This window comes from Saccostrea cucullata, unplaced genomic scaffold (assembly GCF_032062105.1).
Source record: "Saccostrea cucullata isolate Sc308-1 unplaced genomic scaffold, CSIRO_AGI_Scuc_v1 ctg1178, whole genome shotgun sequence".
NCBI lineage: Eukaryota > Metazoa > Mollusca > Bivalvia > Ostreida > Ostreidae > Saccostrea > Saccostrea cuccullata.
The window spans coordinates 13,834-29,456 of record NW_026925933.1 but is presented as its reverse complement, the minus strand read 5'-3'; the positions used below and the strand labels follow the sequence as shown (position 1 = coordinate 29,456).

At 32.8% G+C, this 15,623-nt stretch overlaps 2 protein-coding genes and 1 long non-coding RNA gene across 3 annotated transcripts in view; 2 read left to right on the top strand and 1 right to left on the bottom strand.

The window, feature by feature from the left end:
* Window positions 1-843, bottom strand: part of LOC134270102 (cytoplasmic dynein 2 heavy chain 1-like) — a 36,699-nt gene extending 35,856 nt beyond the window's left edge. The window contains 2 exon segments of the mRNA XM_062752276.1: window positions 127-335; window positions 774-843. Of these exon segments, the coding sequence (XP_062608260.1) occupies window positions 127-327 (201 nt within the window). The 5' untranslated portion in view covers window positions 328-335; window positions 774-843.
* A 74-nt stretch (window positions 844-917) lies between these two features.
* On the top strand, window positions 918-15,401 carry LOC134270100 (DCN1-like protein 5). The gene is made up of 9 exons (XM_062752273.1): window positions 918-1,028; window positions 3,996-4,077; window positions 6,323-6,462; window positions 6,837-6,907; window positions 9,298-9,371; window positions 9,668-9,759; window positions 10,024-10,132; window positions 10,410-10,449; window positions 12,237-15,401. The coding sequence occupies exons 3-9, from the start codon at window positions 6,389-6,391 to the stop codon at window positions 12,296-12,298; spliced, it is 522 nt and encodes a 173-aa protein (XP_062608257.1). The 5' UTR covers window positions 918-1,028; window positions 3,996-4,077; window positions 6,323-6,388; the 3' UTR covers window positions 12,299-15,401.
* Window positions 2,632-3,752, top strand: LOC134270097 (uncharacterized). The gene is made up of 3 exons (XR_009992724.1): window positions 2,632-2,696; window positions 2,936-3,117; window positions 3,321-3,752. It is a non-coding gene; the product is annotated as an uncharacterized LOC134270097 (long non-coding RNA).
* Window positions 15,402-15,623: the final 222 nt, after the last annotated feature.

The following is a 15,623-nucleotide window of genomic DNA, read 5'->3' as shown; positions in this document are numbered from 1 at the left end:
GGCTATATTGACACAGCATTTATGAAACTTTTTTTTTGATCATTTGTCATCTGAATCACCATCACCAAGTCATCATTCAAAAAATATGTAATAGGTTAACTAGATGAAAAATATGCTAGATTGTACCTTATTTGTGAAGGCAAGTCTCTTGGCATTTCCCCTGGTTTCGATTCTTCCTGCACACAGATCGATGTTTCCATCGTCAAGGAAGCTGTTTAATGCAGAGGAATCCTGTAGAGCAGTGATCGCTGCATCAGTTACCCCCAGTCCAAAATAATTTGCTGTTGTAGCAAGGATGTAATCCTTCCTAGAATCACCTGTCGGCATCTTTTACTCTGGTAAAATTAAAATATACCCTGATTTGAATAATGTTTTGAGAATTTATAAATATATGGAAAATCATATGAGGAAAAAGAGAAACGTGGGATAAATGGAGGTTCTTTTTTAATATGAAATTTTACCTATAATTTTAAATCTCCCACAAACATGTGGGTGCATACAAGCCTGTCATACTGCCGGTAAATAATCCTTGATAACCCTTACCTTGGTACATACACTTGTTAGAAAGTTTATCCTAAGCCCAAGTACATGTACATTCTAACTCAGATTATGACATTTAGAACTTAGATGTAAGAACCCCCTCCTCTTTGGTTACTCTAAATTTGTAACTTTTTACAATTTTGGGGGATTAAATGTAAACGAAACACATTTAGATGGTAAGTGATATACAAAATTTATCTTTAGAAATGCATGATGATCCGTAATATTATTACCTGATTGATTAAACTGCTAATTCCAAAAACCCATGTCTGCAATTTTGCAAACCTGCCTGGAATGCAAGAACCAAGGCAATGTAACAAATATTTTGATTGGTTGAGCTGGACGCCGCACCGAATCAGCGAATCAAAATAGTTTTTCTTAAATGATCATGGACTGTGTTGACAAACTCAGACGCATGCTCATCGACATTTCCGGTGGGTTTCTTCCAAAAGTTACAGAAGGTACAATCGTAAAAAAAAATTGCCTTGGTAAGCAATTAAAAACATATTCATATATCTCCTAAATTCAGTCATATATTGCAATTAAATTATGTTGTTTTAGGATTTTATAGCTCATAAAACCGTAAAATTTAGTCAATAATCTTAACTGTCAGACCGTCCAAATTGGTCGATACAGTAGCAGAAAAAAATATCAATGTAAAGATTTTCCCTTCAATATTATAATGAAGCATTCTCGTTTAAACAAAGAAGGTATATAAAGATTTTCTACGTTATTGAATTAACATGCTCTTCTTGATTTGAAGGATACTGAGTTAACGTGTATAACCTATCTGAATGCATGGATAATCCTTACATTTTGTACATATATGTTGGGCTTGTTAAAAAAAAAACAACAAACAGAAAAAATCAAATATTTATAATGTACTTTATTTGCCATTTGGGCAATGCTATTTTCCTTCTTTATTTATGTTGAGTATTAGAGAGGAGACCCCCCATGCTCCAGAAAATTCATGAGATGCTCTCAAACTCAAGGCATATATACAAAAATTCACAACCACCCCAAACCTTTGTTGTTACTCTAGTGTTTAAGAGCCTCTGTTAACTCAACGCTCCATAATATCACCTCACAACGGAGTTGGAGAAGAGGTTGTAATTTAACTCAATCTTGTATGCGTTTGCTTGGGTGTAGGGTGGTTTCGCGCCGATTACGTGTTCGCGCCGAGTGGTGTCGCGCCTAGTGGTTTCGCCCCATTTATCTACAGGTAAGATATGGGTAGTATACAGAATGAATTCCCCACGATTACCTGTAATTATAACTTAGTCGTTTGTAATTAATCAACCCCAAGCGTTAATGTCGTGTTATGTCGGATAATTATCCCACTTTGTATTTATACTTATAGTGAGGCCATTTTTAGCCAAATCATGACTATTTGAACAAATTTGATCGCCTAATTTGGAATAATTTAGGACTGGATGTTAAAATAAATAAATAATACATGTGTATAAATTTATCATAACCTTATTGCTAGTCATGTACAAGTAATATTAAAATTAATACACGTGTTTAATATCTACTATATAAAAGAATAAAATAAGAATACTGTCAACTGATATTATAGGAAATTATACCTGCCATTGGAATCTTTTTGATCAACAATTTCCCATTTTTATGTTCTATAATAATTTGAATTTTGTTAATTTTCATTATAGCGGTATCTTCAGTAATACAGTGGCGCGAACCCACGTGGGGCGAATCCACTCGGCGCGAACACGTAATCAGAGCGAAACCACCCGCATTCGTTTGCTTGTGGGTGTGTTAAGTCCTGTGTGAAGCAGAAGTGATGTAATTTGCATCAGGGAGGATGTCGAATCAGTGGAATGCTCTCATGATTTACAGATATGTCCTTTGCGAGGGGATGCTGTGTTTTCTGGTGTCTTTGTTTAGTTTTGTAGTACCAAAATGTAAGAACCTAAATCATACCTGTCAACTCTCCCGAATTTATCGGGAGTCTACTGATTTTTAACCATCCCTACCGACTGTCTACCGAATTTTTTTTTAACTGCCGTTTCTACCGATTTTGAAAAAATCCGGATTTTTTATGTACTTCGGTTTGTAAAATACCAACTAGTCAACACAAAAATGGATGTCATGCAGTGCATATCGGTAGCTAATCTGTTTATTGCCACTGATAACAGGTAATCAACAAAGTGTCAACTGTGCTAGCAGATGTAATTGCAGTTGTAATTATATTATCAAAGACAGAGATGCCAGATGTGAAAATTTTTACAGAACATGACGGTAAATAACGATATGGAAGTACTTGATACTTTTCTGCAAATAAGTTTACAAGTGCGTATGACAAAACTATTTCTCCATAAACAATGCAGTGATCAGGAAAGTTGTAGCTACAGTACTCTATTATTAATTTAACAAGGAGAGGGAAACAATTTCATGGAAGCTAATATAAATGAAGAGTCTAAAAATTTCCCCACAGATTTTGAGATTCAATGTCTTAGTAAATCCTGCATCAACATCAGCATATAACAGTCCCTGAAACTACAGAGCAACAAGACAGTGTGTTTAGAAGACTTCTTTAAATTTACAAAGCTAAACAGGGTAATGCATTTCTAAAATTAAAAAATATAAAATTCGCACATTAGAACATTATTTAAATAAAGTATTATATTTAAAAATTCTGATATATTTATGTTATGAGATTAAAAGAAAAAAAATACAGGGTCCATATATTTCATTCATACTTGATTACACATTATTTTAAGAATATAAGCATGAAGTTTTGACAATTATTTCAATTTCAGATCTTAAAATCCAGGACACAACTCATGTTCCTTAGACTTAGTGAGAAAAATCCACTCATACATCTATTAAAAGCTGGAAACTCAGACTGTCTGCAGAACCTTATTAATTTTTCTAATTGCCAAGTTCAACTACAACATTTGCCATGAATTTTATATAAATTATGCTCTTATGGACAGACAGAATAGATAGTGAACATAAATTTTTATATATAATTTCAAAATTAAATCACATTGTACAAGTGTCTAAACAATGTATGAATTAATAAACTAAATTTCATGAATTAATGATAATGTTAATATTAATAATAAAGGTTTATCTTGTAAGTTGTTTATTTTTGTTCTATAAACAGTGAAATGCGCGACTTTTTGTATTTGCAAGAGGTCGTCGCGCGTTTTCTCCCCCGAAAAATTTTGGCCATGTTGACAGGTATGCTAAATTGCCATGAACATACTGGGTACCTGTACAATACGTAGACAATTTGAAGGAGAAACGAATTACAATTTAGACAATTTGAGAAAATATAATTTACAATGTTATTAGACACTTTGAACAAGGTACAATTTACAAAGTAGAAAGTTGGAATAACTAGATACAACTTACAATGTAGACAATTATTGAATTGAAGACAAATGTTTTAGTTTTCTCTACTGATACCATTTCTTAACATCTTTCAGAACTATCAATGCCTGTCCAGTAACTTTCACTCTGGAGGAGGAGAAGACAGGTCCATACTTAGATAGGAGGTTCACATCTCTGGTAAGTATGTATATACATGTACTTAGTATGTACCATGAGTACCCAGGGGTATGTATTTACCCTGTGAATTTTTAGCTCTACTGGTCAGAGACCAGAAGAGCTTATGCGATAGTAAGGTGTCCGTCGTCCGTCTGTCTGTCTGTCTGTCTGTCTGTCTGTCCGTCTGTCTGTAAACAATTTTTCAAAACGCTACTCCTCCTACAGTTTTGGTCTGATTTTAATATAACTTGGCACACAAGAAGACTACACTAAGATACATAAAATAGTGCATCAGTGTTTGATTTCGCTGAACGGTGTTGCCATGGTTACTAAAAATAGAATTTCCTGTGAAATTCCTTTAAAACGCTACTCCTCCTACAGTTTTGATCTGATTTCAATATTACTGGGCACACAAGTAGACTACACTAAGATACATAAAGTGGTGCATCGGTTTTTGATTTCGATGAACGGTGTTGCCATGGTTACTAAAAATAGAATTTTCTGTGAAATTCCTTTAAAACACTACTCCTCCTACAGTTTTGGTCTGATTTCAGTATTACTTGGCACACAAGTAGACTACACTAAGATACACAAAATAGTGCATCGGTTTTTTATTTCGATGAGCGATGTTACCATAGAATTTTCTGTGAAATTCCATTTAAATGCTACTCCTCCTACAAATTTGGACTGATTTTAGTATTACTTGGCACACAAGTAGACTGCACTAAGATACATAAAATTATGCGCCGGATTTAGATTTCAATGAACGGTGTTGCCATGGTTACTAAAAATAGGATTTTCTGTGAAATTCCTTTAAAACGCTACTCCTTCTACAGTTTTGGTCAGATTTCAATATTACTTGACACACAAGTAGACTACACTAAGATACAGAGTGCATCTGTTTTTGATTTCGATGAACGGTGTTGCCATGGTTACTAAAAATAGAATTTTCTGTGAAATTCCTTTAAAACGCTACTCCTACAGTTTTGGTCTGATTTCAATACAACTTGGCACACAAGTAGACTACACTAAGATACATAAAATAATGCATCCATTTTTGATTTCGTTGAACAGTGTTGCCATTGTTACTAAAAATAGAAATGTTTGAAATTCTTTTAAAACGCTACTCCTTCTACAGTTTTGGTCTGATGGCAATGGCTTCTTTTCTCATCCTTTGTTATAAGTACAAACCAGTAGAGCTACAGTCTCGACAGAGACTTCTGGTTCTTTTTGTTTTATAAAGTTCCTAGCTGTAGGTTTATTATACCCTCCGCTTGAAAAGCAGGAGGGTATATAGTAATCGTTAATTCTGTCCGTCTGTACGTCTGTCCGTCCGTCCGTCTGTTACACTTTGGGGTACCCATCTCTTATCCGCAACTCCTCTCATACCACTGAATGAAATTTGATGAAACTTTCACAGAATCTTTATTACATATTGCCATTGTGCACCTCCTATTTTACTTTTTGATCCAACACATATTTTGGGTTTCCCGTCCACAGCAATACATGGACTTTGCCATTATAACTATATGGAGGCGGGGGGTATCATTTAGTGAGCTCATCGCTCACAGTACCTCTAGTTGTATTCATGAATGTTATCTTCCACTGAATTGTATATGAATTTAAGGCTGTATCAGAAGAAATTTAATAAAGCAAAAAAATTTTTTTTGGTATCAGTTTAGTGGAAAATTGATTGTCATTAGCAAATTAGATATACAGTAAAACTTGTCTAATCCAGCCACCACTGGTCTGGTTCCAAAGATATTGGTCAGATTAAACAACATTCCCAATTGGACAACATTCTAAACAATTGAAATTACTGATAATTTTGAATAAGACAAGATTTCTGAATACTGTAAATCACTTTTTATTCGCGAGAACTTTATTTTCGCGTAATTACGCGAGACAGTGCATTCGCGAAAATTTAATTCTCGCGTATAAAAGTATTCCTTACGATTATATAGAGGAATAAAACCTATTCGTGAAAATTATATCTCGCTTACAATGAGTCAATGACAATCTCGCGAAAATAAGGTGTCGCGAAAATTAAGTGATCTACAGTAGACAACCTTCAAATAGACAAGTTTCACTGTAGATGACATTTGGGATAAATTGACCAGCTGTTTTGTCAATGGGATTTACAAGTGGTTTGTAAATTTTCAATGTACCATTTAACCTTGTAATCTACTGTAAAAATGAACCAAAACTCATATTTCTGGTGTAGTTAAAAAAAAAATTAACTAATGATGACTATTTTTTGCTTAAGTCTCTTGGAGAGAGGAATTCACTAAATAATCCAGAAATTTGGAGTAACTGCACAAATTACTTCAGTATGCCCATAAGAAGAAAACGAAGTTCACCTACCTCAGATGATCCAAGGAATAAAAAGGCAAAGGTTTCTACATGGTAGGCCATTGTTTTGCTGAAATTGCTTTGTCTTCCTTGATTTAATTGCAATACCATAATTCAATACTTTTGAAAATTTCAAATTCTAGGCAGCTTGCATATAAGCTTTGAGAAAAGTTGATGCTCACCTCACTGAATTTGAATTATGTTTATGCACTGACACATATAAAATTACAAATACAACAGTAAAAATATGTTTTGTTGGAAATAAAATAGTGTGAAAATAATGATTAGTACCTATGAATTAATTCCGAGCTAGTAGATTATTTTTTTGCTACATTTTATCTACAGAGCATTTTCACTAAAGGAATTTTTTGATTGAAAAAGTGATGAGTACAGATACCTAACTTATTTTAAATTACATGTACTTTCAGGTCAAGACGTAATGAACTAGAAAATGATTTCAGTTCAAAGCGATGCATATCTTGGTTCCATGAATACACAGGTATATAATTATAATCATTTTATTATCCTGAGCATCCACTCATTTTCTTTGATTTATTTTATTAGCTTACCCGTGCTGAAGGCTCAAGTGAGCTTTTTAGCTCACCTGAGCCGAAGGCTCAAGTGAGCTTTTCTGATCACATTTTGTCCGGCGTCCGTCTGTCCGTCCGTCTGTCTGTCTGTAAACTTTTCACATTTTCGACTTCTTCTCAAGAACCGCTGGGCCAATTTCAACCAAACTTGCCACAAAGTATCCTTGGGTGAAGGGGATTCAAGTTTGTTCAAATGAAGGGCCACGCCCTTATTCAAGGGGAGATAATTGGGAATTAATGAAAATTTAGTGGTATATTTTAAAAATCTTCTTCTCAAGAACCACTGTGCCAGGAAAGATGAAACTTATGGGGAAACATCCTCAGGTAGTGTAGATTCAAGTTTGTTCAAATTATGACCCCGGGGGGTAGGGCGGGGCCAAAATGGCCGACCAAAGTTTTACATAGAAATATATAGGAAAATTCTTTAAAAATCTTCTTCTCAAGAATGACAAAGCCATAATTCACCATATTTATATGGGAGCATGCTCATGTAGTGTAGATTCAAGTTTGTTCAAATCATGACCCCCCGGGTAAGGGCGGGGCCAAAATGGCCGACCAAAGTTTTACATAGAAATATATAGGAAAATTCTTTAAAAATCTTCCTCTCAAGAATGACAGAGCCATAATTCATCATATTTATATGGAAACATGCTCAGGTAGTGAAGATTCAAGTTTGTTCAAATCATGACCCCTGGGGGTAGGGCGGGGCCAAAATGGCCGACCAAAGTTTTACATAGAAATATATAGGAAAATTCTTTAAAAATCTTCTTCTCAAGAAAGACAAAGCCATAATTCATCATATTTATATGGAAACATGCTCAGGTAGTGTAGATTTAAGTTTGTTCAAATCATGACCCCCGGGGGTAGGGCGGGGCCAAAATGGCCGACCAAAGTTTTACATAGAAATATATAGGAAAATTCTTTAAAAATCTTCTTCTCAAAAATGACAAAGCCATAATTCATCATATTTATGTGGAAGCATGCTCAGGTAGTGTAGATTCAAGTTTGTTCAAATCATGACCCCAGGGGGTAGGGCGGGGCCAAAATGGCCGACCAAGGTTTTACATAGAAATATATAGGAAAATTCTTTAAAAATCTTCTTCTCAAGAATGACAAAGCCATAATTCATCATATTTATATGGAAGCATGCTCAGGTAGTGTAGATTCAAGTTTGTTCAAATCATGACCCCGGGGGGTAGGGTGGGGCCAAAATGGCCGACCAAAGTTTTACATAGAAATATATAGGAAAATTCTTTAAAAATCTTCTTCTCAATCATTTTCTAAAAAATAGCAAATCCATGATTGGTCATGGGACTACTTTTGGATTGAAACTTTACAATAAAAAGCCATTTTATACTAGTCCTACCCTTGGTGCTCAGGTGAGCGATGTGGCCCATGGGCCTCTTGTCTGATGTAAATTTTGTCCATCATCTGTCATCATCATTGTTGTAAACTTTTCACATTATCATCTTCACCTCAAGAACCACTGGGCTAATATCAACCAAACTTGCCACAAAGTATCCTTGGGTAAAGGGGATTCAAGTTTGTTTATATAAAGGGTCAAACCTTCTTCCAAGGGGAGATAACTGCGAATTGGCATCTTTTAAAAAATCGTCTCAAGAACCACTGTGCTAGAAAATATGAAACTTAAGGATAAATAACACAAACAAACCTTTTTCAGAAATCAGCATTATTTCTCATAGATTTACATTTAAATTGACAACCTGAATAATATTTACCAAGTAGATTGGGATAATTATATAAGATTTTGTCATAAGGTTAAAAAATTGTGCAAAATTTTGTATGGAATTATATAGAAGGCAAAACAAAATTTCATATCTAAGCACCAAGGAAAACCTACGATTTCTTTATATTTCAGGGATTTATTATTTATGTCATTTCAAATCAAAATCAGTCAAAAAATATATATCACCCCGCACTTCCATTTTTTGTTTGTGGTAAGTACCCTTAAGTGGAAGCATCCTCAGTTAGTGTAGATTCAGTTTTGTTCAAACCATGACCCCTGGGGTAGGGTTGGGCCACAGCAGGCGATCAAGGTTTTAGATAGGAATATATAGGGAAAATCGTTAAAAAAATCTCAAGAACAGCAAAGCCTTGACTGGTTATATTTATATGGAAAAATCCTCAGGTAGTGTAGATTTAAATTTGTTCAAATCATGACCCAAAGGGGTAGGGTGGGGCTACAATGGGTGATCAAAGTTTTACCAGGAGAAACTTAGTTTTCATGCACATGAAGAAAATGTTTTAGTTCATTAATGTTCAATCTCTTAATTTACAGATACTGATGAAGATGTATTAGGTCCAGAGGGAATGGAAAAATTCTGTGAGGATATTGGTGTGGAGCCAGAAAATGTAAGTACATATAAATGTGAGTACTGGTCAAATCTTTGAGGAGAGAGGATTTGATTGGATTTCATTTGTATGAATGGTGTAACTTACTTTGTGAGATTTGCTGGTTATAAACAATTTTTGTAAGTTTACAAATCAGTAAGATTATTGAAAATATATAATTAAAATTTAATTTCCAACATAAACACCCAAAATATGTAGAATATAATAAATATAGAATACAATAAACAGAATACTCATAAATACATACCAATGAACTCATAGAATGTTTATAAAACTTTCATTTCGAAACTTTGTAGATAGTCATGTTATGTTTAGCATGGAAGCTGGAGGCTAAATCTATGGGTTTTTTCACAAAAGCTGAGTGGTTAAAAGGAATGACGGAACTTCAGTAAGTAAAGGAGCCATTGTCAATGATTTCGGCAAATATCATTCCACATGAGTGACTTTTTATGTCAAGTTTGAATACCTATCAGCACACATGCATAATCGTTTACAATACTTATGCTGAATTTTTGTACCTTTTAGCCTGGTGAATTTTATAAAATATAGCATTTGACTTTATCAGACTGTTTTGTGTGATTTATTTTATTAACTCTTATGTATGAATATGTACATGTCTATAATATTAATATAAGATATTGACCCTTTACAGGTGTGACTGTATATCAAAGCTACAAGGTCGCCTTGAGTACTTACGGTCAATGCTTGATGATCCTGTACATTTCAAAAACATCTACAGATATGCATTCGATTTTGCAAGGGTAATTCTTTTTAGGCCATAATAAAAATATTAGATACCTCTTTTTTTAATTTCTGTTTTTCTTCGATCAAATTATCATTTACATACATGTTAATCTTTTTTTTTTTTTTTTTTCGTTTTTTATTCCATTGATGTCAACATGATATAGACAGCTGAAAAGATTGTAATTGCTGTAATACATGCGTAAACAAGGGTCATTGGTTTTGAAAAAAAAATTGTTGATGATGTGAACTTGTTCCTGTATTAAATTATTAAAACACAATATTTGATTCTTGCAGAACAAAGACCAGAGAAGTATGGATGTAGAGAAAATGCTGGGTCACTTCTGAAACACTGACCACTGTTTGTCAATAAAAAAGTAAGTCAACCCAGTTAAAACAAGGACACTAAATTACTTCTTTTTCACAGGCTTTTCAAAATCTGTCAGTACCTGTCAGTGATTTGTCATGATTGTCCCAGCCAAAATATTGAAGGAAAAGAAATTTTGATAATTTATTTAATTAAAATCAATTTCACAAAGTGTCTTCTATATTTATAAAAGTACCATCTGTTTCTAACCTTTTGAGGTTACCTTTTCATATGACTTTAATATTTTTTTGATAATTATTATATTAATGATTGTTTCCCTTTATATATTTTCAAAATTTTTTTTTTTTTACAGCAATCCAAGTACAAAGTGATCAATAAGGATCAGTGGTGTAATATTTTCTCACCTTCCAGCTTTTTGAAGATTTAAAAAAAATTTTCTATTCATCTTTTTGTACTTGTATTGTGTATTAAATTATAATCCCTTGATATTTGAATGTGACTTCTTTCTTTTGGGAATGATTTGGTCTATTAATCTCTTGGAAACATGCTTGAATTCATGGGATTTCTTTTGGGAATGATTGGGTCTGTTATCATGGTTATGTTATGGCTGACAGCTAAAGCAATGCTGGAGCTTTTCTACTTTGTCCGTTGTCTGTAAACGTTGTCGTTGTTGCCACTGTTTCGTTGTAAACTTTTCACATTTTCATCTTCTTCTCAAGAACCACTAAGTCAACAAACTTTTACAAAGTATCCTTGGGTGAAGGGGATTCCCCCTTGTTCAAAGGCCTTTCAAAATTTGAATAAGAGAAAAATTATTGGCATTTTAAAAAAATCTTCTTCTCAAGAACCACTGGGCCAGGAAAGATGAAACTCATGTGGAATCATCCTCAGGTAGTGTAGATTCAAGTTTGTTCAAGTCATGACCCCTGGGGGTAGGGCCGGACCAAATTGGACGATCAAAGTTTTACACAGGAATATATAGGAAAAATCTTTAAAAATCTTCTTCTCAAGAACCACTGGACAAGGAAAGATGAAACTCATGTGGAATCATCCTCAGGTAGTGTAGATTCAAGTTTGTTCAAGGAAAGCAAATGGCTGATCAAAGTTTTACATAGGAATATATAGGAAAAATCTTTAAATGACTTCTTCTCAAGAACCACTGGACCAGGAAAGATGAAACTCATGTGGAATCATCCTCAGGTAGTGTAGATTCAAGTTTGTTCAATTCATAACCCCTTGGGGGTAGGGCGGGGCCAAAATGGACGATCAAAGTTTTACATAGGAATATATAGGAAAATCTTTAAAAATTTTTAAACACTGGGCCAGGAAAGATCCAAGTGGAATCAAAGTGAGATTCAAGTTTGTTCAAGTCATGACCCCTGGATCAGTGGTGTAATATTTAGATGGGAATATGTAGGAAAATCTTAAAAAATCTTCTTCTCAATTAACATTGAATCAGGAAAGATGAAAGTAATATGAAATTATCCTCAGGTAATGTAGATTCATAACTTGTTCATTATACCTGTAAGGGTGTGGCTTGGTTTTACATAGAAATATATAAACCTTTTATCTTCTTTTCAACACTTCAAAGCCATGATGTGACTTCTATTTATATGGAAATTATTAATGTAGATTCTATTATTTTTATCTCTTGGGGGTATGCTTGAACTTACATGGAATGTGTTTTTTTTTTGGGAATGTTCTGGGTCTATTATGGCCCCTGGCTATTGTTTATCAATGTATACATCAATTAATTAACATCATTATACTTACCAGTGTACATTTCTGAATTTCAGGGCCAGTTTTATTGGATGAATTTGTGGAGTGGTATCGAGAAAACAAATCCATGTCCAGTTGATCATTCCGAACCAATGTCTTTCAGTGCTTTCGGTACCAGTATCCACTGTGTCAGCCAATCACTTATAGTGCTTTTCCATGAGGAGTGATTAGTTGCACAAAAATTGGGCATTGAATTTGAAGATTGAAAGGGGTGACAATTAAATCTGCATCTGATACGTGCTATTTACTGTGGAATGTGCTGGTATACTTGGAAGTGAAAACATGTTTATTTTTAGTGCTAAAAACTTAGGGTTTTTATTAAACCATCTTATGTGCTATATGTTATTGTAATATAAAGAGAATCTTTATATATTTAAAAAAAATTATTAAAGTGTATAATGTATAATAACATCAGTGTATGTAAGAATCCTACAAATTTATATTTATACTTTGAGTTTATCAGCGTAATACCCATTTCTCTCTGTATATTCCACTACCGCAATTAGAGTAATTTTGATAGATGGCATTGCTCACTTCTTTTTTTTAAGCAGATTTGTACCTAACTATGTAATGACATTTTCAGTGAATTATACATGCATTTTTGAATTCATTATCTAGTCTGTTTCATCACAACCTTTGTGTTCATTATGCATATGCAAAGTGATTTCCTCAGAAAACATATTACATTTTATTTTTTTTTTTACTGTTGTTTATCATACCATGAATGCTATTTTGTATTTCAGAAAAAGAATCATATATTTCACTTACCTCAAAATTTCACATTTAAGATGATTAGTTTGCACAACTTTCAAAGTCTTACATTCTTTTGAATTTGAGGGTATTTTCAGTGTATTGATGCTAGGAATTTTATTTGCCACCATTTTTTTTAATGGCCAGTAAATCTTTATTATAAAGTCTGTTTTTGTTTGGCATTTCAAATTGATGATGTGCAGGTACATGTAGTTTAAGAGGGGGAGTGTTGTCTTCCTGTAAGTGACATTTCTTGCCATTGTCAAAATTTTGTTCTCACCATAAATAGCTACACATCCCCAGTTTTGGACAAGAAATGCAGATAGAATGATTGTCAACATGTGTATTTTCTGAAAGCATTGAAGATACCAAAGAAGCTCTGTTGGGTATTTGTGTTTTGTTTTATTTATGCTCAAAATATTGTTCCTCATAAGCAGATGTTTTAGTTCAAGAGAAGATAGGAATTACCTACCTTTGTAGATCAAGCTATTTTGTCACACCAAGAGAATTATAAGTGTCTTTTATATTTTGTTGATATTGTAATATTAATTTAGTGTAAGTGCTGAAGTTGTCAATTTTTGTGACACATCCCTCCATACCCCCACCCCCTTGCAAGCTATACACAATTATCAGGTTTTGTTGAAATGACAAAAAATAAATAGAAATATAGGAATATTTTGCTGTAGATCACTTATTTTTCGTGACACCTTATTTTCGCGAGATAGTCATTGACTCTTTATTAGCGAGACAAAATTCTCATGAATTGTGGTCATTGCTCTATGTAATCTTATGGAATTCTATTATACGTGAGAATGGAATTTTCACGAGTATACCGTCTCACGTTATTATGCGAGAATAAAGTTCTTGTGAATAAGTCCTAGTTTTATATGTACATGTATTTCTTCAGACAAAATTTGCAATAATATGCATATGTGCTGTGTAAACTACCTATGCAAAGATTAGGATATAGTGTCTAGTTGTCTGTTTCCAAATCAAAATATTAAAATGTCAGCATAATAAAATGTTTATAGTTTATCAAATAAATGATGACTTTAAAGATACATATAAATTTTGAAAAATTGTTAACCTTTAGTTTCAAATTGAATAGGGGAATTTTTTTAATCAGTCTATAACCTGGTATTATATGTAGTATGACTTAAAAAGTTCTTAAAAGTTTGTTTCATAATTATGAACATTAATTTAAAAAGGGGGTGTTATACATTACTAATTATTGAAAGAAAGAAAAAAAAACATGCTAGGACAGAGATTCATTTTTTTTGTGATTTCTTTTCTTAATGTAAAGAAATATTTCTTTATATAATATATAAAATATATCATAAAATGTGTATCCCATGGGATTAAGCATATTGGTTAAAGCAGATTTTCGATTATAACTTTTGTCTTTTGTTCTTGTATAAATGGTTGTAATTGCAAGAAGAATATACAACTTACATAATTTATGATGCTTCCCAAGTATTTCAATGTCTTTCCACCATTTGATTATCAAGCATTTGAATTATAAATTTTACCTTAAACTAGAGGCACCTACATGGAAACATTGCATTTGAAAAATAAGTCTGCATGTATATCATATCTTTATTGAAAAATATGTCTGTATTAATATTTCATCATATCTTTACTTCTGCATTTACCAAGATTTCTTCCTATGACTGTCAGACTTAATATTACCAATTTCTTCTGTTGACACACTGAATTAGCTCAAAATTTAACTCAAAATTAATGACACATTGTATTGATCATTTATGTACAAGGTTTTGGTAAATTTTATTTTTAACCTTAATAGAATTAATTATCAGATGTAAACCAAATATAAATAACATGAACAATATGTGCATTATGTGAGATTTTGTATTATATAGTATATTTTATGTATTGTTGAAATATGTATCTGTATACATGTAGTTGAGTACAATATTGAATATAGAAGGGACATACTTTGATATATCAGTAATGCAGTACTTCTTGTGAATATTACAATACAATATATTGTCTTACATGTACGTAGTCTTTTTATTAATAAGAAAAAAATATCAGATGTATGTGAGTTATTGATTGTCAGTTTTGATGTTTAAGTTAGACAGTTGAGAATGCAATTTATTGAAATTTGAATGAAAACTTGTTTGTTGAAAATGAATGAAAAACGGTTTGATTTTAAACTGGGTTAGATTTTAAATTCACTGACTTGATGTTAAAAAAGATAGTTGTCAGAAGTTCAATGTTTTATGTTAAGGAATGCATGATAGTCAAGATTGTTGCGATTGATTTTTACATATTTGTTCAGCGTGTCATGGACCTCCTTGTACAAATGTGTTTGTTACTGATGACACTATAAAGTTCTTGACTTATTTCAGTTATTTTCATCATGGAAAATGTTTTTGCACATAAAATAAATTGAATCAACAAATAAACGAGCATATTGTGTGAAGTTTGGTCCCTAAATGCATGGATTCTCAGGTTGTGAAAGTTTTGTTTTGATTTAAACCATCTGTGCGATTCTGACATCATGAAATGTAACTAAAGAGGTAGAACTAAAATGCGTTCATCAATCTAAGCCAGGGGTTGATAAGTTTGCTTTAATTTTCCCAATTAACTTCATTTTACTGTTAGCTTTTATCGTCTCAAATTTGTTTACG